The sequence below is a fragment of the Equus przewalskii genome, chromosome 2, assembly GCF_037783145.1.
Source record: "Equus przewalskii isolate Varuska chromosome 2, EquPr2, whole genome shotgun sequence".
Taxonomy (NCBI): domain Eukaryota; kingdom Metazoa; phylum Chordata; class Mammalia; order Perissodactyla; family Equidae; genus Equus; species Equus przewalskii.
In genome coordinates, this window is record NC_091832.1 from 39,531,621 (window position 1) to 39,551,149 (window position 19,529).

A 19,529-nucleotide genomic window follows, 5' to 3' on the forward strand; every position below is an offset into this window, starting at 1 on the left:
TCGCCCTGGCTCCTGGACCGATCAAGTGGCAGGTGTGACTGGCTCCAGGTGGGGCTGACTATGAGGTCTGGGCATGAGCTGGAGTCCCAGGGTGGGGTGGGCGAGGTCTGACCACAGCCCTCCTTCCTCCACTGCACAGGGGAGCCACAGTCAGAGGGGCTCTGGGCTGGCTGCCTGTGGTGGGGCGCAGGCCCCAAGCTATCCCTGAGGTGTGACAAGGAGGTAGGCTGGGCCCCTCACAACTCAGGCAGGAAGCCCCAGGCTCCCATTCACCCCCGTCCTCTCCTGCCCTCTGAGGCGGGGGCATTCACGCTGCTACTCTGTGACTCGTTTGCTGGGCCCAGAGCGAGACAAGCCACACGGAGGCCCGGGATTCCTTGCTGCAAAGACCCAAAGGGAGCCTTGTGACAAGAGCAGCTTTATTCTGAGCATGTCAAAGGGCAGGCCTTGGACCAGAATGTGAGAGTTACACGGAGAAAACATCCGCCTCGGGTGTTGAGGAAGAACTTCCAGCAGTGGGACGGGCCGCCCCGGCAGGTAGTGGGCTCGCTGTCCCCAGAGGCTGGCTGCCCAGGGGTCTGGAGCAGCAGGTTGAAGGGGGAGCCCCTGTCCTGGAAGGAGAGACTGCTCAGACCCTTCGATGCAGAGGTCCCCAAATCTCAAATCTCTGAGTTTCCATAGCCTTACACTTCATTTTTAAGGGACCTTATGAATTTTTAAAGGATCAAAAGTTTTGTGAAGGACCCCTGGGCAAGGGTGTGCCTCACTTCACGAAACATGGGTCAATATCCTCAAGTCAGGGCTGCCTGAGCCCCCTCAGCAGGTGCGTGGCATTCCCGGGCACCCTACAGCTGAGGCTTGGGCCCGGAGCCTGGCGCACCGTCCTTGCACAAGGCATTTCTGCAAACACTGCCCATTCACGTACACTTCTTCAGGTTCGGTGTAACTGCTTCTTACGGTGTCCCAGCCTCCAACTTTCCCCAAAATATCTGAGCAGTTTCAGAAACTACCCTGTGATTCCTGACTCAGCCCCAACTTCCTCCAGAGAGCGAGCAGGCCGGGGAGCGAGCGGAGGCTTCCCAGGCTCGGCTCCCAGCGGGTAATTCCAGGAGCCTCCGGGCACCCTGTGGCTCAGTGCCCTGGGCTGCGGTGAGCTTGTCATCTGCCCACATGTCCCTTTCCAAGACCACTTGTTTGTTGAGAGAGTCTGAAAGCCCTGAGGGGAGAAGCCAGCAGATGACGTTGGGGTAGCTCACTCCTTAGTGTGAAAGGCAAACTCCTGAAATCCAGAGTGAGTGACCGAACACTTTCTCTTTCCCGACAGTCCAGAATAAGGCAGAACATCCAGGTGAAACTGCATTGCTTTTTGACATCTGCGTTCCAACTTCGGCTGCTGAGCAGCTGGAGGCAGAGGGCAGGGCCAGGTGCCAGGGGGTCTGCAAGGGCAGCAGATCTGGTGAAGACGCTTCTTTACTTCCCAGGACAGGGCTGGTGGTGCTCACAGAGCCGGCAAGGGCCAGCAAGGGCCCAGGGTTCCCCTTCTCCACGCTGGGCGGAAGCCCCAGGGCAAAGCAGAGCAGGCCCTTCTCCAGACAGCAGCCAGGGGCACAGGGTCTCCGGCCGGGGCGGGCGCTGCAGCCACTGAGGTCTGCAGACACCTGGGTCCTGAGATGCCTCCTGCTGCAGGGACTGGTGGGGACATTCTGAGATGACTGAGTCAATCCTAGGCCCTGGGCCCACCGTGGGGGCTGCAGAACAGGAGGGTCCCCCTCAGCCCAAGTGGGGCTGGAGGCCAGGCCGGGCGCTTACCTCGGCACAGAGCCCAGTGCAGCGGCTGCAGCCAAGACAGGCCCAGCCAACAATGCCCCATCCCTCAACTTCCCTTTTGACTCAGGAGAAACAACCACAGGCGCTGGCTCAGTGCCCACAGGGGTCCACACTTACAGTACCTGGGGGCTGCTGGCACGGCAGCAAGGCCCAGTGGGTGTCACTCCTGAGGCCCAGGGCCAGGGGAGAGGGCAGGGGGTATGGCCTCCTGGCCTCTGCCTCAGGTGGGCTCTGGCCCTGCTGGCGTGTTGATGCCCAGGGCTCTGGGAGCATCTTCTGGGCAGTAGCAGAAGGCGGGGTGCCCAGTCCCTGCCATCCATCCGTTGCTCAACAGATATCTCCGTTCAGATCCAGCCCCTTGGTTGGCTCTACCGTGCAAGCCTGGGCTTGCCAAGGGGTGGGGTTGGGGGCAGCTGGGTGAGGATGCAAGTAGAGACCACCAGAACCCCTCCTGCGTTGACAGGCTGGTTGACCACTGGATGCCAGAACCTAAGTTCAGGCCAGATGGGCCTCTGCTACAAGCTTGGTGCCACCAGTGCCACCCTGGCCTCCCAGGGGACACTCAGCTGCCCTCTCAGCCCCAGCCCAAGCCAGGCCTCATTTCCCAGAGGCGGTTGTGGGCAAGGGGTCCTCCTTCCCTTCCTCCTCCACCGAGAACATGACGTCCCCGCAGCTGCCCAGGGGTGGTTCGGTCTCCTGCTCGGGGTAGTGGGGAGCATGGTCCACTTCCAGATCCTCCTCGAACTCGGGCCCCGCTGGCCCCACCAGGCCCCGGCCCTCAGGCACCTCGGTCTTCACGGTCCCCACAATCACTGTGTCGGCCTTCATGATGTAGATTTTCTCTGCAAAGCAAAAGGATGGGTGAGGTGAGAAGACCAGAGCCCCGGCCGGAGGGAAGCAAGGAGGCAGGTGGGTGTTCAAGCCTGAGCTGTGCTCCTCCTGCTGTGTGGCCTCAGGCAGAAGACACAACCTCTCTGATGCACAGTAAGCCTCACCAGTCTTAGGTGTCCTGAGGCTCAAAGGAGATAAAACAGCCAGGACCTGCATGCTGAGCAGTCAAGGACTGGCCCACTTGCTGCTTATGGGAGACGCTTGTGCTTTTCTTGGCACTTCCACGGGGATGGCGTAGTGAAGGAGAGAAGAGGATTGGGAGAGAAAGGAAGCCACGAGGGGAAAGCAGATGAAGACGGAGCACAGCAGCAGCAGGGGGCACAGCAGAGGTCAGCCTGCGTTGGACGCTGTTCCAGACTCTTCCACACGCCAGCTCCTGAATCCTCACATCACTTCTGCAGGGTGAGCAGTCTACTGTCATCGCCAGAGAGGTGAAACGACCTGCCCCAGGTCCCCAGGTAGTCAGCAAAAACCCCCAAAGCAGCTCCCGCCCCTCCTGGCGGCCCTTTCCGCTCCTATCCTCGTGCCTAAAGCAGAAACGGGGGACCAACGTGTCCCAGTGTGCCCGGGACGCTCCTGGTTTTGGTCCTGAGACCCAGGAGCCTCTTGGGTCCAGGCAAACCCAGACAGTGAGTCACACCCTACAGAGACCTCACCCTGACATCATCACCAGCAGCCTGTGGTTCGGACAGCTTTGCTAGGGGCCAGTATATTTTGGTGCTTGTTGCTTGTGCCCATCTCCCACCGGAGGCCTTCACAGCTGCGGCTGCCTAGCACATAGTAGGATCACTTGGCTATATGGTTTGGATGAATGACCAGCCCAGCTCATTAGAAGCGGGATCCCCCAGGGTCCTCACCACCGTCGCTTTTGGAGGCTTCGGAGACTCAGGGGCGTTAAGAGAGCTACCCAAGAAGCTGGGAAGTGGGAAGCCAGGCCTTCACCTAGGTCAGCTGACTCCAAGCACCCCGCTTCCCAGCTTCTGATGGCCTCAAGCTCAGAGCAGGGTCCCAGCTCCCAGCTGCTTGGCCCCAGGGCTCTGGAGGCTGAATGGGGAAGCTCAAGAGGAACTGAGAGCTGGGAGGGAGCAGGGAGCTCGGGATCCCTGCATCTCTGGGTATCCCGGTGACATCCCTCTGCTTCAGGAACCCCCGAAAGATGCTCAGGGCCCCTGTACCCTCACCCCATTGCACAATGCCTGCTCTTCTCTCCTGGTTTTTATACCCCAAGGAAACAGAGAATTGTTCAAAACAGCAGCAAGAACTAGATGGAAAAGCTAAGAGAGTGAGACTAGCTGTGGGCTGGGCCCTGCCACACCCCAGAAGGGAGAACAGGGCCTCGGGTCCCAGCCACGCGCCCTCCATCAAGGCTTGCAGGCCCCTTGTCCTGCAAACCTGACCAGAGGGGCTGGCAAAAGATGGGGGCCAGAGGTGGTGAGAGACAGGGGACCCCAGGAGGTGAGAGAGAGTGCAGAGGAGGCCAGACAGGGCTCGAGGAGACGAGAGAAAGGCATCGAGGAGAAGCGGAAGAGAGGCGCGGGTGGGTTTGCCCAGGGAGAAGAAGCCAAAGCTGGGCCAGGATATTACCCCCTCACATCCCTCAGGTCCTGATCCCTCTGGCTCAGACCCCCATCACAGGGCTGCCCACTGATGTGGGCTCAGCTAGCCAAGGAGTCAAAAGAAAGATTTCTTGGACTCTCAAGGTCTAGCAGTAGTGCTCCTTTATTCAGAGAACAGCATGGGGACAGGACCCATGGGCAGTAAGAGCTGCAAACATGGGTTGAGAGTAGGGCTAAATTTAAGGCATAGGTGTGTGAGTTATCTTTTTACAAGACAAAGGAAAGATTATGTAAAAAAGTCATTAAAATGACAGTGTAGGTGGGGTCTGGTTATTGGGTGGTCCTATAACTTTAGATAAGAATCAGATCGGATCAGTTCAGGACTTCCTGTGCTTCCCAGAGGATGATACAGATCGGTATGTAGGGCAGGACGCCTTGGGCTTCTCCCTGGGGCAGCCTTGATCCTCATCACCCACCTCCCAGCTTGGAGGGGGAGGGTTTCCCAGAAGCTGCTTGGACTTCTTGCCCCACCCAGGGCTCCAGAATCCAGGGACATTGTCTTGGGGAGGTGGGAGGTGAAGGCGGGGGAGAGAATAGAGGGGGAAGTGGAGGGGAAGGTGGGGGAAGGGGCTCCCCCTGCCTGGTGCCCTGGGGAAGAGGCATGAAGCTCAGGTTGCAGTTTGGTCCCCCTTGGGAACTGGACTCCTCTGGGGTGGTGTCAGGAGGACAAAGAGCCCAAGAGAACCTCCAAGGCCTTCCCTCCCCACCACGTGGCTCACGCAAGGCTCCCAGGCCGGCTGGCTCCTGGCAGGCTGCCCACGCCCAGCCAGCCGTCCTGGGTGCCTGCTACCTCCCTCCATCCTCCCCTCCACCACTCCCGGAGCCCCACCCCACAGTTCCAGGCCCCCAGCAAGGACTCAAAGGCTCAGATTAGAATTTAGGAAATTTGAAGGAGACGCCTTTGGCAGTATTTCCCAAAATACATTCTTTTCGAATGAAACTTGCTGAAAGCTACAGTTCCAAAAGTTTCAGCTTGGTATGAAAGACTCTGCCCCAAAAAGCTCTACCCACCAATGCCTGCCATAGAAAGCGGTAGAACAATTACAAATGCCTCTTTGGTATTATCCCAGTGGTGGTTAACCCTCCAGAGAAGACAGAGATGGAGCCTGCTGAAGTCCCGCCACCACGGAGCTCACAGCCAGGCGAGGGCGGGGTGGGGTAGAGGGACGGCTGCACATACAGCTACACTGCGGGGTGCTGAGGACACTGGGTCTGGGAGGCCTAAAGTCCTGGGGCGGGAGGAGCACAGCAGAGGGACATGGGTCTAGATAGGAGAGTGGAGAGGGCAGGGAAGCCTTCCTGGAGGAGGAGGCAGATAAGCCAGATGGGCAGTACAGATTCAAGGGGGTGGTTCCCCAGGTGAGGAAGCAGCTCCCACAGAGAAACTCAGAAGTGAGACAGAGGGCTCCGTAAATTGAGGAAACGGCAATAGAGTGGGAGGAGCAGAGCTGTGGGTCGGGAGGCAGGTGAGTCCCAGGAGGAGGCAGCTCGTGACCGGCCTTGAAGGCTGGAATAAGAACCCTGGGACTCATCCCGAAGGTCAGAGGGCCCCCGGGGGGTGTGAGACGGAGGGGTCTACATTTCGCTTGAAGCACGCTGCCGGTACCGGGGTGGCGAGAAGTAGGAGAGGAGCAGGCAGACCAGAGGGAGGCCAGGCAGAAGGCTCATCTGGGTTGGAAGGCGGTTGCAGTTCGCGGGCGGCGCTGGCCTCCTGGCCTCCGAGCCTCCGCAGGGGCCGGGTGGCGGTGTGGACAAACCAAAGGTTTGGGGGTCCAGCAGATGTGGGGTCGAGTCCCCGCTCTGCCACTCAGGAGCTGGGTGATGGGGAAAATCACTCCGGCCGCTGAGCCGCAGTTACTCCAATTGTAAAAAGGAGAGGGAGGCACCGTGCTCAGAAGGCTGGGTGACAGTGGGAGGCGACGTGTGCAGGGTGCCCGGAATGCATCAGACAAGTGGCAGGTCTTATGGTCACTGGCACGTCTTCTTCCTGTCCCCCTCGGGGGCTCTTTTTTGGGTGCTGGGGGTGGCACTCACTTTTTTACTTTAATAACAGCAGGCACTAGGCAGGGGGAGACCCTTCTTCCCCACCCCTCGCCCCACCAAGACTATTTCATGAGCATATTTTATGAATTCTCAGAATGGCCCTAAAAAGTACTCCTGCTATTCCTATTTTACAGAAATTTAAACCGGGTAAGGAGGTGGTGCAAGCTGCGTGACGCACCTCGTGTGGCTTACCGCCTTCACCAGCAGCACCTCCGGCTCATGAGGGCCCAGGGAGAGGCGGGGGAGAGACCCTGCCGGCCCAGGGTCTCTGGTTCCCGTTGGGGGGCCCAGCACCCACCCCCACCCTGCCCCCTTGGCCCTGACCTCCCCGGGATCCCCCCCCAGACGCCAACTCACCGATCCTGTTATTAGTATGCTCCGTGGTCACCCGGGGCTCGGGAGGGCCCGTGGGGGACGAGGGCCTGCTGGCGGGACTGGCCTCCAGCAGCCTCAGGGTCTCCTGGCCGGCGGCCCCCACACTGGGGCAGGTCTCCACAGCCGGGGAGGGGGAGCTCATTAGCCCCAGCTCAGCCATGCCTGGTTCTGCCAGCGACACGCTCCTCCTCAGCTCCTGTGGGCACAGGGGACAGCGCACTGATGCAGGTGCCCCAGCCTCCCCGAGTCTCAGAGGGCGAGGCCCTGTGTCTTCACCTCTGCAGACCTCGGTGGGGCTCCCTCTGCTTTAAAGCTGCCACACGCCGCCCCAGGCTTCTCAGCCTTGATGACCTGGCACACCTGTGTGTCACTGTGGGTGAAGCCAAGTTGCTCTAAACTTGGACTAAATAATGAGGAGAGCAGCCTGCACCTCCTACGGTACTCACCATGTGTGTGGCCCTTGACGTATGTTAATCCTCATAACCACCCTATGAGGTGGCTAACGTTAGCACCCTCTCCTCTTTACAGATCGGGAAACTGAGGCACAGAGGGGTCAAGTAACTTGCTCGTCCTGTCAGCTCCGGAAGGCAAGCCCCCTGCGCTCATCCCCCGTGCTGCCCCGGGAGATTGCGCACAGAGCAGGGTGCCAGGCCAAGCCCAGTGAGGACCTGGTCTATGGGCCCTCGGCCCGGGTGGGCACAGGATCAGGGGTGATGCTTGCAAAGCCCCCGGCCCAGCGCCTGCGCACAAGAAGCACTTCATAAAAGAAGACGGTGTTCTTACCGGGAGGGTAACCGTTCAGAGCACACAACCCAGGGCTTGAATCCTAGCTGATCTACTTTCCAGCAGTGGAACCACCTTTCCTGTCTGGGCCTCCATTTCCTCTTTTATCTGGGAGACAACAGGACCAACCTCTGAGGGCTGAAGGGACTACTCAGGATAACTTTGAGAAAGCACGAGGCAGGTGCCCGGCTCGTGGTTCAGTGCTCCACACATGACAGCTACATTTGAAAGATTCGGGCTACTGATTTGCTGGCCCAGCTGTGAGGACAAACCTCATGGAGGAGTGAAGGAGAAAAGAGGAAACAAACACAGCCCTCCTTGGACCACACCTGGCACTCAGTGGCCCAAAACAAACCCACGGTCTGGCAGGCCCTTCTGGAAGTCCCCGGCGGGATGAGCCAGGAGCCGGAGGCGCTGTGGGGGTGGGGCTCCGCATCCTTGGCCAGGGCCCGGCTGAGGCCCCACTGCGCTCTCAAAGTTCCCTGCATGGGGCAGCGCGCACCCCAGGCGCCGCCCTAAAGGGGAACGACCCACCCACAGCTCTCAGGCCAGCAGATCTGTTAGGGAAGGAGCCAGATTTAGGGGTGCAAAGCTGGGGCAGGGAGAAGGGAGGGGCTCCTTACCGGTGATTTCCTTCTGGGCCTGGAATCTGCAAAAAGAAAAAGAGCAGAGATGTCACCAAGGAGGGTCTGGCAGCTGCTGGGTCCTGCTCCACCCGCCATGTGGAGGTAGCCGGTGCTCAGTCAGGCCCCCGGTCTGGAGAACCATCGACGGGATTCAGGGTCGGCACCCACCCACAGGCCCAGGGCTCACTTCCCAGTGCTCACTTCTCCAGTGGCAGTCGAAGAATTGGAACCACCTCTCCCGCAGCCCCTTAGCCAATCAGCATCCTGGACCCCCTCCAACCCCCCCCCCCCCCGACACAGACACAGACACACAACGAGTGGTTCAGGAGAGGCACGCGCCCCAACTGGAGCCAAGGAGGCTTTGGCTGGGTCACAAGTTGGTCTGTGGCTGCTGCCACCACCCCTGTAGCCCCAGGGTCTGGAGAGCCTAGAACTCCCCCAAACGCTGTGCGAAACTCACATGGAGGACCTCATGGCAGGGTGACAGAGGGTGGGTGACGGACCCTGAGGACGTTTTCTGAACCCTGCACCGGACATGCCCGAAGCCAGTGGATGCTGCCGCCCTTCTGGCTCAGGCCGGTCTCAGTTCAGTTTCTATTACCTGTGCCTGGAAGAGCCCAGGTGACCGCCTTCAAGGCCAGCTGCTCACCTGTCATCCCACTCCTGCAATCCCACCCTTTGGTGGCTCAGGAGGTGCTGAAGACATGATTCTTAGGGCACAACCTTTATCTTCTCATCCCAAACCTCCACCCTCCACTCCATGTTTTCCCTCATATTAAATAGGGTGCCAGGTCATGGCTGAGCATGCATTGACATTTACCCATGGCCCACTGGCCATCTGCAAAAGCTGGGGACAGTGCCCAGGCATCTGGTCTACCCCAGGCCCATCAACTCCCAGGCCAGACTATCCTGTAGGGACGCATGGCCTTCACAACCCCGCATGGGCCCTCCACAGAGACCGGGAATGCATTGCTGTTCGCTGTGCACGCCTGAGCGAGAAATCTGCTACGACGATGCCAGCGTGCCAGCTAAGCCTCCTCCAGAACTCTCTCTGATTTCAGCAGTTCTGGGAGCCCCAGCCCTGAATCCCAGCTGAAATACTTGCTGGAGGCTGAGCCTACGATCAGACGGGCAGTTTGAGCACACCGTGCGCACACTAGGTCAGCCTGGGGAACACTCTTACGTGTACCTTTTAAATGACGTCAGCAGGTAGAAAGTGTCCAGTGGGGAAATGGACCGGAATGATGGTCAAAAGAAGCACGTGTGTAAAATGACACCAATTCCTGATTTAACAAAGGCACCGAGTTTACTTAATCTGAGAACTGCTATTCCCAGCAGAGCAGTCACCTCAGGAGGCTGTGGTCCAGCCCCGCCAAGCGGCCACTGTCCAGGCCACTGTCCATTGCCCAAGCCACTGCTTTGAGGAATGCTCTCTGGCCAGAGGCACATTCTTTTAAATGATGTCAGTAAAGCCAAATCTTTGACCTTTGAAAGTGATTTTGAGTTTCCGTAAACAGCCAATGTGATTTGGCGCCAAGCCACTGGGGTGGCCAGGAGGGAAAAAAAGTGTGTGACAAAGTAACAAGACAAAATAAATAAAAACGTTAAAACTCAGACTTGGAGAGGACGTAGGTAAACAGGAAGCCAGCTGCTCATGCCCTGTGGACTGCTTCCCTCTTTCTCCAGAACTAGCTGGCAATGAAACCCCACATCCTTTGACCTGGTAATCCCGCTTCCGGGACACACCCTCAGGAAACAAACCGAGAGATAACCAGATAACCAGACCACGCACAGTCGTGGTATTTGTAATAACCCCAAACTGAAAACAAGCCAGATGCCAAACAATGAGGCAGCTTAGTGGTCTTGGAGGGAAGGCCTTCCTGGCAGAAAACCCCAGCATGACACTCCTCCCCCTCTCCCTGCCTCAGTCCTCCTCTCTGCAGAAGGGGATGGATCGTGCCAACTTTGGAGGCTTTTTATGGATATTAAGTGAGATCTCGAAAGTGAAGGTGCCCAGGGATCAACTACACTGAGAGCATGTACCCTAGATGTGACGGGATGAAAATGACACTGTCCTGTGTGCTCTTCCTCCCCAAACCCCTAACCCCAATCCACGAGACACACTCCAGTGGAGGGGCGTCCGACAACACAGCTGACCAGCTCTCCCCAAAACTGAAAGGCCATCCAAAGCAAGGAAAGTCAGAAGCTGTCGCAGCCCAGAGGAGCCGAAGGAGACACGAGGACTGAATGTCATGTGTCCTGGAGGGGACCCTGGACTGGCCGAAGGACATCAGGTAAGACAAGTAAATCTGCATAGAGGATGGGCTCTAGTTAACAGGATTGTATCAATATTGGTTCATTTATTGTGACAAATGCGCCATACTAATGTAAGACGTTAATAATGGAGGAAGCGGGGTGTGGAGTAGAGGGGAACTCTCTGTAGTATCTTCTCAAATTCTAAGTCTAAAACTGTTCTGAAAAGTGAAGTCTACTGAAAAAAATTTTTTTTTCCTGAGGAAGATTAGCCCTGAGCTAACTGCTGCCAATCCTCCTCTTTTTGCTGAGGAAGACTGGCCCTGAGCTAACATCCGTGCCCATCTTCCTCTACTTTATATGTGGGATGCCTGCCACAGCATGGCGTGCCAAGCAGTGCCACATCCACATCCGGGATCTGAACCAGTGAACCCTGGGCCGCCAAAGCGGAAGGTGCGAACTTAACCACTGCACCACCAGGCCGGCCCCCTGAAAATTTTTAAACATTAAAATATTAAATAGGGAGGGTGCCCAGGATGCTGCCTGGCACGTAGTGGGTCCCGGGACGTTAACGTGGCTTGGTGCTCTGTCACATCAAGAAACAATCAGCATTCGATACTGACTCTCAGAATCAAGCATAAACTAACATAAAGGGGAACAGGCAGAATCCAGGAGGTCCCCACATCTGCCTGCAGCCGGGTTCCAGCCCACACGTGAACTTGCTAAAGACCCAGGACAAACTGCGCCAAGACCAGGGGTCAAATTTCATACGTACTTCTCCCTTAAAAATGTGGCTTCAGTCCACAGTCTTCATTTACTGATTTCCTTCTTTTTGGAATAACTACAATCTTCTCATGAACGTGTCCGGCATTGCAGGACAAGAGTCCCAGGACACGCTGGGCATCTGTGGTCCCCCTGGGACGAGTACACAGTAGCCGAGGGCTACTCTGAGGGCCGCTGGAGCTGAGCACGTGAGCTAAGCTCTCAGGCCCTTCCACCCCGTCACTCTCCCCTTGCAGCCCACCCCACTCTGGCCCCGGATCCCAGCTGCCCTGGGAAGCGGAACAGACTCAAGGAAGGAGTCTGGGGGCCGGCCCGGTGGCGCAGTGGTTAAGTGTGCATGTTCCGCTTCTCGGTGGCCCAGGGTTCGCCAGTTCGGATCCCGGGTGCAGACATGGCACCGCTTGGCAAGTCATGCTGTGGTAGGTGTCCCACATATAAAGTAGAGGAAGATGGGCATGGATGTTAGCTCAGGGCCAGTCTTCCTCAGCAAAAAGAGGAGGATTGGCAGTAGTTAGCTCAGGGCTAATCCTCCTCAAAAAAAAAAAAAAACGAACGAGTCTGGCACAGACGCTCAGCCAGGCTTGGCAACAGACACCCTTAGATTCAAATCCTGGTCTCCTTGGAGAGATGGCCAATCCCAGGGCCGGGACAGGAAGGTAGGAGCTAAGCTGGGAACATCTCAGAATAAAGAAGTGCTGAAAACACAAAAGGGTGGGGACAGAAAGACAGGGGAGCCAGCTTGAAGGGGCTCCTACTGGCCTAACTTGGGACACTTTGAATATCAAATTAAATAATGATGGCAGCAGAATAAAAGAGGAATCCGTGAGTCCATACAGGTAAAAATTCATAAATGAACAAAAGGAAAGTTTGACGAGGAACCAGTGACTCACAAAGCCTCAAAGTACCGCCTCTCAAAATCTTTAGCAATTACCAAGGAGAAAAGAACCACTGCACGGTGGAAAAGCCTGCAAATGCCACCTTGAGCACCTGCTCGAGGTACACACACCAGGAGAGGGACAAAATGAAACCTGGGAGGATGGGCGCCACGAGCAGAGCTCACTCAGCATCACTCCTGGGATCTTCCCACCGAGGATGCACGATTTACCCCCGTCACGAGAAAGCATCAGACAAACCAAGGTGAGGGACAGCCACGGAATCGCTGGTGGAAACTTCAAAGGTGGCAAGGCCACGAAAAGGAAGGAAAAGTCGGAGGAACTGACCCAGGTTGAAGGAGACAAGAGACAGGACAGCCAAATGCAACACAACCCGGATTCTTTTGCTATAAAGGACATTATTGGGGTAAATGAAGAAACTCGAACAGGGTCTGAGAATCCGTTGGTGGTAATGCATCAATGTGAATTCTCTGATTCTGATAGTTCTACTACACTCGTGTAAAAATACGCCCTTGTTTGTATGAAATACTCGCTGAAGAACGAGAGATGACAAGGCATCGAGTCAGTAACTGACTCTCGAATGGTTCAGGAAAAATAAGTCCTTCGTACTGTACTTATCACTTTTCTGTAAGTTTGAAATCACTTCAAAACAACAAATCTTTTTTCAACTTAAACCTGCCTGAAGTAACGCAAAGTCATGACTATAAATAGTGGCACCAAAATGAAGGATTAAAGGAATTTCAGTGAGTGGTTCTCAACCGGGAGCGACTTCCCCCAGGGGACAGTCAGCCATGTCTGGAGACTTTTGGTTCTCGCAACGGAGAGGTGCTACTCATATCTGACGGGTCTACAGACCAGGGAAACTGCTAAACAACCTACAGGGTGCAGCACAGCCCCGCAGCAAAGAATGGTCCAGTCCCAAATGTCAATGGAGCCGAGGGCGAGACCTTTATAGAAAAACCTCACCACCATCAATGACGACAAAGCCTGGTCACACTGCTTATCAATCAAGTGGCCTTAAACAAGTTCCTTCTTCCTGTGCCTCTGGCTCCTCATCTATGAGATGGGATAACAGCAGGTGTCTCACAAGGCCACTGGGAGGAGTCAAATGAGCACATGCACGTGCTTTGCAAATGCCCACCACTAAGGACGCACACCATAAGCCAAGCCAATTCAAGAGAGGGTTGGGGAGCATCTCATGGGCACCTGCCCCATCTCTGATGCGCGGCTTAATGCACCGTGTGCTCCCCCAGCCCTAGAGTTCTAAGGCGGGGAGGGTGGGGCGCACATTCCCATCCTGCTCATGTTTAGCCCCTTCGAGCAACCGACACTGATCTGAAAGCTCGGAAGAGCAAGGACAGTTTCCGTACCCAGCCCAGAGCCACCAGGAAGCACTCAATGAATGCTCTTTTCCCCTCCAGCACCCACTGCCCTGGAGGGAAGGCCGCATTCACCCGCTCAGTCCGTCCCCATCCCATGTGCTGCATGCTGATCCTGGCATCACCTTCCTTCCACCTCGGGCCTGGGAACCAGATCCCCAGGGACCCACAGGAAGCCAGAGGGCCAGAAACAGCGCCAAACAGGATGGCTGCCACGGAGTCCCAGGGCTGGGTTCCTTGTAGTTCTGGCTTCTCAAGGGAAGATGCTTTTTTTTCCTCTCTCTCTCTTTTTTTTTGTGACAAAACTGCCATCACGAAGGTTTGAAGAAAAAAATAAACTGACGGCAATGGAAACTCTAATACTAGAAAAATGTCAAGAAAGCAAAGTGAGTTTCAATGAGACGTTGAGCCTGACAGCTCATGGAAAAAGGCTTGAAACTGTCAAAACACAAAAACCCCCCTTGCCAAGGGAACACAAGCACCTGCTTGTGAAACTCATTGAGTTCAAAACACGCCTCGGGGCACTGTGTTTTTGTGCCCAAGTCAAAAGTCAGGCTTCTGCAAGTCTCTCCAAGGGTCCCGGGGAGATCCGGGGTCAGAGGCCATGATCTGGCCTGAGGCTGACCGCTGGGCTCCTGGGTGGGCATCGGGTAGGGGGCGTCGGTAGACAAAGCTTGGAGGGAGGCAGGAAGAGGGGAGAGGACTGAGCCCTCTGCAAACAAAACCTGCAATCTCAGGGACCACTGCCTGAGCCTGCTGATGGCACAGGCTGTGCGGCCCTAGGTCAGTCACTGACCTTTCTGAGCCTTGCCCCCTCCTGATGGAAGGAAGAGCATCAGCCTGCTTCCCCTGGGGTTCCCAGGTCAGTGAGACCCTCCAGGGGAGCCTGGTTTGAAACTAGAAAGGGAAGCTCAGACCATTCGTGTTCACTCCTTCCCCTGTGGTCAGGGCCCAGCACACAGCAGCTGCTCAATCAATGCTTGCAGCGTGCTGAGGAAGACCTTGCCCTGCCTTGAAAGGGACTGCACAGCAGAGAGAAGACATTTGGTACAAGATGGCTGGGACCTCCCCCCCATGACCAGGGGAGGGCGGGAAGGGATCTGCTGCCTGGAAGGGTGGGAAGGATCAGGCACTCTGGAAGTCTGCCTGGAAGAGCTGACAGGGATCAGAGAGCAAGAACAGGGAGGGGTTCAGAACAACTTAGAATGCAGGAAGTCCTGGCATTTGTGGTGAGGAAAAGGCCCCAGACACAGGCCGGCCTGTCAGGAAACAGCAGCCACAGTTCACCGCGTGCTTCCCGCGTGCAGGCACCGTGCACGGCGCGTAACAGGCCCCATCTCAGCTGATCCACATGCCCACCCTCTGACTTAGGTCTCACTGTCTCCACTTCACAGCTGAGGACACTGAGACACGGAGGAAGTAAGTGGCTCACCCAAAGTCACGTAGCTCGGAAACGGTGGAACCAGGATTCCAGCCCCATCCGCCTGCCCTACTGGCCCCCTGCCCATCGGCCGCAGCAGAGAGAGGGGGTGAGGAGGGGCAGGGAAGAAGGAAAGGGGGCTTGGGAAGGAGGGAGAGAGGAAGGGAAGGCATCAGGAGGCCTCTCCTGGGGGCCCCGTGGCGGAAGGAGTGGAGACGGGCGGATTGAGAAGCCTCCATCCAAAGGCTGTTCAGGGAGTGTCAGGTCACATCACAGTCCCACTTCAGATGAGGTGGTAGAGAGAGGAGAAGCCACACAGAGGGAGCCCCAGACCCAGGGCCCAGAGCTGCTGCACGTCCGTGTGGCCCAAACAGCCCCTGTGGACATCTGGACACTCACCCACTAACCCAGGCTCCAGCTTGGGCCGGAAGGTCCGGACCGGGTAGCACAGGTGGAGCTCTGAAACGACAGCGGGGGAGGGCTGGAGGGGCGGCCTCGGAGCAAGGCAGGGCGGGACCAGGCCAGGCGCCCTCCACAAGGTCCCAAAGTCACATCCACTCACTCTGCCGAATCCACTTCCTGCAGGCCCTCCGGTGGCACAGGAGGAAGGAGCTGGAGCCGACGACCACCACCAGCGTCATGATCACCCAGAAGAGCACAGGTCCTGGAACACAGAGGCGGCCCTGCACTCTGCGCCCTGAGGCCAGTGGCCCCCAAAGTCTGCACCGTGGCAGTGAGCCTGGGGCACCGCTGCAACCAGACAGGGCAGCCCTGGCCCAGACCACCTCCTCCTTCTCATGGGACACAGACTCCATTGTGGCTGCCAGGACCTGGCCCTCTCCCACGCCAGGACAGAAACCCAGACCCTGCATCTGTCCCGTCCAGCCCTCCCTCACCTGGCTCCAGGAAGCCCCTCGGGGAGGCTAAATGGTGGAGAGAAGAGCAAACCGTTTCTAGAGGTTGAGAAATTGAAGAGTCAAAGAGCCAGGATGAAGAAGGAATCGAGGCCCAGAAGAACAACGTCTGGGGACCGCGGAGGAGGGCACGGGAGATGCGCAGCCCGGGCGGCTGGCGGGTAGAGCAGCGAGGAGGCTGAAGTGCGAGTCCAGCCGGGAGCACGGGGTCTGCTCCGCACATAAACACACCTGGCAAGTGTTCCCTGAATGAGTGAACCAACAGCTCTAAGCCGTGGGCACCATTACCACGTCCATTTTACAAAGGAGGGAAACCGAGGCTTGCAAAGGTTGAGTAACTCAACTTTTAAATGGCAGAATCTGGGCTTAGGCCAGGCCAAGGCACTCCAGCGCCCACATGCTTAGACGCTCTCCAGCTATATTTCTTTACATCGTAGTACTTTACTTGCCTCCTTTTTCCATTTTGTCACTTTTGAAGATCATGTATCTAGTAATTGTTTTTAAAGTCCACTTTTAGATATTACAACAGTAATATGTGCCAGATAAGTGCTTCTCAAACTTTAATATGCATATGAGTCTCCTGGGGACCATGTCAGCACGCAGTTTCTGACTCAGTAGGGCCCAGGTGGGGCCCATCGTTTGTTTTTCTAACAAGTTGCTGATGCCACACAACCCTGGCCCCATTTTGAGAACCGCTGGCCTGAGAACCACCACCACCTAGTGTCCGATCCTAGAACTGCAGATCCTAAAATGAACTGGGCTTGGAGCGAAGGTACGAGGAGCAGGGAAATGAGGGGGCCACATGCTATGGCTGCTCACCACCCCGCAGGGTACAGGCTATCACAATTCTATTGGTGAGAAAATGAGGCTCAAAGAATTAAGCACCCAGTCAAAGTCATGAATTCATTCACCAAATACTTTCTGAGTAGCAATTATGGGCCAAGAAGACAAGGCTGTGAACAAAATGCCTGCTCACAGAAATTAAGGAGAATCAGTAGCAATGACAGAGCTGCAGACCCAGCTCAAGTCGCTGGAAACCTGGGGTCAACCTTGGTCCCCTCCCCCATCCAGTGGATGCCGTTGCCCCAGGGGAGAAGGCTCCCTCCTCTGACCCCCTGGGAGGAAGGCCCTGCCTCCTGGGGGGTAATCATTACCTGAAACCAGCATGGGCTTTCCGGTGGAGGAGAAAGAGATGGGAGCACTCGTCAGGATGGAGGCGTCCCCCCAGGCGTGGGTAATGCCCCCTCCAGGCCCCATGCTGGTCTGGGGGTCTGCCAGGGAAGGGGTGGAGCTGCCGGGAGAGAAGCCAGAGGTAAGACTGATGACGAGAAGGAAGAGGGGAAGTGTGTGCTCAGGAGTCATTTCCTTCCTAAGAGACGGTGTAGACAGGGCCTGAGTCCCCAGGTCCTCCGGCCAGTCTCTGCCTTGAGGGCAGGGGCTGGATTTCTAGGCCTCCTGGCTTTCCAGGGGGGCCAGCACTGAGCTCAGCACACATTCTCCAGATGCCTTTCAGGCTTGGCACAGAGATCCAGCCCAGGCCCCACCCCTACCCCAGCCTAGCTGCCCCACAGGCATCCCCTGGGCACGGCTGGCCAGATGGAGAGAAGGGGCCGGAGAGTCACCTGGCAGACGCCTCTCTGTCCTCTGGGTTGGTGCTGCAGTTAGGGTGGGATCCCGGGGGAGGCGGGTTGTCCGTGGTGTCCCTCTCAGCCGCACCTGCAGGGAGTGGTCTTAGAATCGGTGCCAAGGAGCCTTACCCATCAGGCACTGGCGACTTCCAGGGATGCAGCACCATGGGGCCAGAAGGACATTGCAGCCGGGAGACCCACATTTGTGTCCTGGCTCTGTCCCCTCCCTTCCTCTCTCCCTCCCTCCTTCCTTCCTTCCTTCCTTCCCTCCATGCGACAACTTTTATTGAGCGCCTGCTATGTACGGGGACTGCGCAGGGAGCTGGGACATGGTAGTGAGCAAAACAGACAAGATCCCTGCCCTCTGCGCCTCACAGATGTGACTCAGGAGTCACACGAAGGCACGTGGGGTCCCCGTAAAGGGGGACTCAACCTCCTGGCCTGGGAGGGGATAGCTGGGATGGGAGTGCGGATGGGGGTTTCGAAGCAGAGGAAATAGAAAGTGGGAAGGCCCAGAGGTGGGGGAGGCAGGAGAGCGACTGGCCCCGCAGCACTATTCCTAGTCATCAAAGCCGTGGAAACAACCCAGATGTCCATCAACTGGCAAACAAATAAACAAAATGCAGTCTCTCTGTCCGCTGGAATGTCGTTTGCCAATAAAAGGAACACAGCTCTAATCCACGCGACAGCAAGGATGAACCTCAGACGCGTAATGCTCAGTGACAGAAGCCCGTGGAGAACAACACATCTTCTGGAAAAGTCCAGAAAACACTGATCTAGAGGAACAGAAAGTAGCTTAGCGGTTGTCCAGGCTGGGGATGGGCGTGGGGGTTCACCACCAACGGGCACAAGGTTCCTAGATCGTGGTGACAATTTCACAACATTGTAAATTTCTTAAGCATCACTGAAGAGTACACTTAAAAGTAGCAGATTTTTTGGTAAATAAAATCATACCTCGATGAAGCTGTTTTGTAAAATTGGGTCTTTCTCCCCAAAGTGATGATCTTAATTAGCAATGGGATGGGATCGCTGATAGACTGCATGACGGTTCCAACCCCTCGCCCTGCCTCACGTCTACACCCTTTGCCAGGTGACTGCAGCTCCTCCAGGTCGAGGCAGGTGTCTGTGGCCCTGTCCCATTCTTGGCCGTGTGACTTGTCCAGTCAGTGGAATGGGCCGGAAGTGACAGCGTGCCTGTTCCCAGCCTGGCCCTTCAGAGGTTCCACTCGCCCCTTTCCACGCTTCCACCATTACGGTAAGGAGATTGGGCCCTGGGTGGGTAGTCAGCTCCTGCTGGTCCCAGAAGTAGGAGAAACATGCAGAACAAACCCAAACCAAACCTTCAAGCCCAGGTGAGATGGCAGAGCCGCCGCTGAGCCATGAAGGAGTGAGAGGCGAGCCCTGACAAGTCGAGGCTGCTTGTAACGCGCTCTTCCTGCCGCTACAGTTGGCTGAGATCACCAGATTTGTGTTTCAAAAGGTCAAAGTGGAGAGGCTGCTCCTCACCTCCAGCAACTGTGCTCGCACAGGAGGGTGGCCTGGTGACTCTAGACCTTCTGATTTTATTTAAGAGAAGACAGATAAATAAATATAAATAAATACATTTCAGTATCTCCTGATATTTAAACGTAGCCTCAGGGCTTTTGTTCCTCCCCAAAGCCCCATGGTTGGTTGTATATTACAGTCGTAAGTCGTTCTAGTCCTCCCGTGTGAGCCGCCGCCACGGCATGGCCACTGACAGACAGGTGGCGTGGTTCCGAGACCGGGAAGCGAACCCCAGTGGCCAAAGCGGTGAGAGGGCTGAACTTTAACCACTATGCCATCAGGGGTGGCCCTAGCCTCAATTTTTAAAGTTCCTTTCTTTTGAAACCAGCTTTATTGAGGCATAATTTATATAGAAGAAAATGTCCCCCGAGTGTACAGTTTGAAGAGTTTTGAAGAATGCGTCCTTTCATGTAACTGACTCCGTGCCAGATCTGGAACACTCCCACCACCCCAGAAAGTTCGCCAGTGCCCGTCCGCAGTCAGTCCTCCCCCCACACCCAGGCAGCCGCCGATCTGCTCTATGTCACCATACAGATTAGTTTGCCTGTTCTAG

At 56.4% G+C, this 19,529-nt stretch overlaps 1 protein-coding gene and 1 long non-coding RNA gene across 5 annotated transcripts in view; one reads left to right on the forward strand and one right to left on the reverse strand.

Moving 5' to 3' along the window:
• Positions 1-402: 402 nt before the first annotated feature.
• The window catches only part of TNFRSF8 (TNF receptor superfamily member 8), a 63,621-nt gene continuing 44,494 nt past the window's right edge, over positions 403-19,529 (reverse strand). For 3 of the 4 annotated variants that reach the window (XM_070603182.1, XM_070603202.1, XM_070603190.1), the window contains 7 exons: positions 17,426-17,519; positions 16,958-17,094; positions 15,452-15,553; positions 15,289-15,348; positions 8,159-8,184; positions 6,735-6,948; positions 403-2,669 (listed from right to left, as the gene is read on the reverse strand). In XM_070603182.1, the coding sequence (XP_070459283.1) occupies positions 2,425-2,669; positions 6,735-6,948; positions 8,159-8,184; positions 15,289-15,348; positions 15,452-15,553; positions 16,958-17,094; positions 17,426-17,519 (878 nt within the window). In that variant the 3' untranslated portion in view covers positions 403-2,424. The remainder of the gene's footprint in view (positions 2,670-6,734; positions 6,949-8,158; positions 8,185-15,288; positions 15,349-15,451; positions 15,554-16,957; positions 17,095-17,425; positions 17,520-19,529) is intronic. The other variant, XM_070603193.1, reaches the window with a different exon arrangement.
• On the forward strand, positions 10,083-18,394 carry LOC139080819 (uncharacterized). The gene is made up of 2 exons (XR_011535627.1): positions 10,083-10,455; positions 15,475-18,394. It is a non-coding gene; the product is annotated as an uncharacterized lncRNA (long non-coding RNA).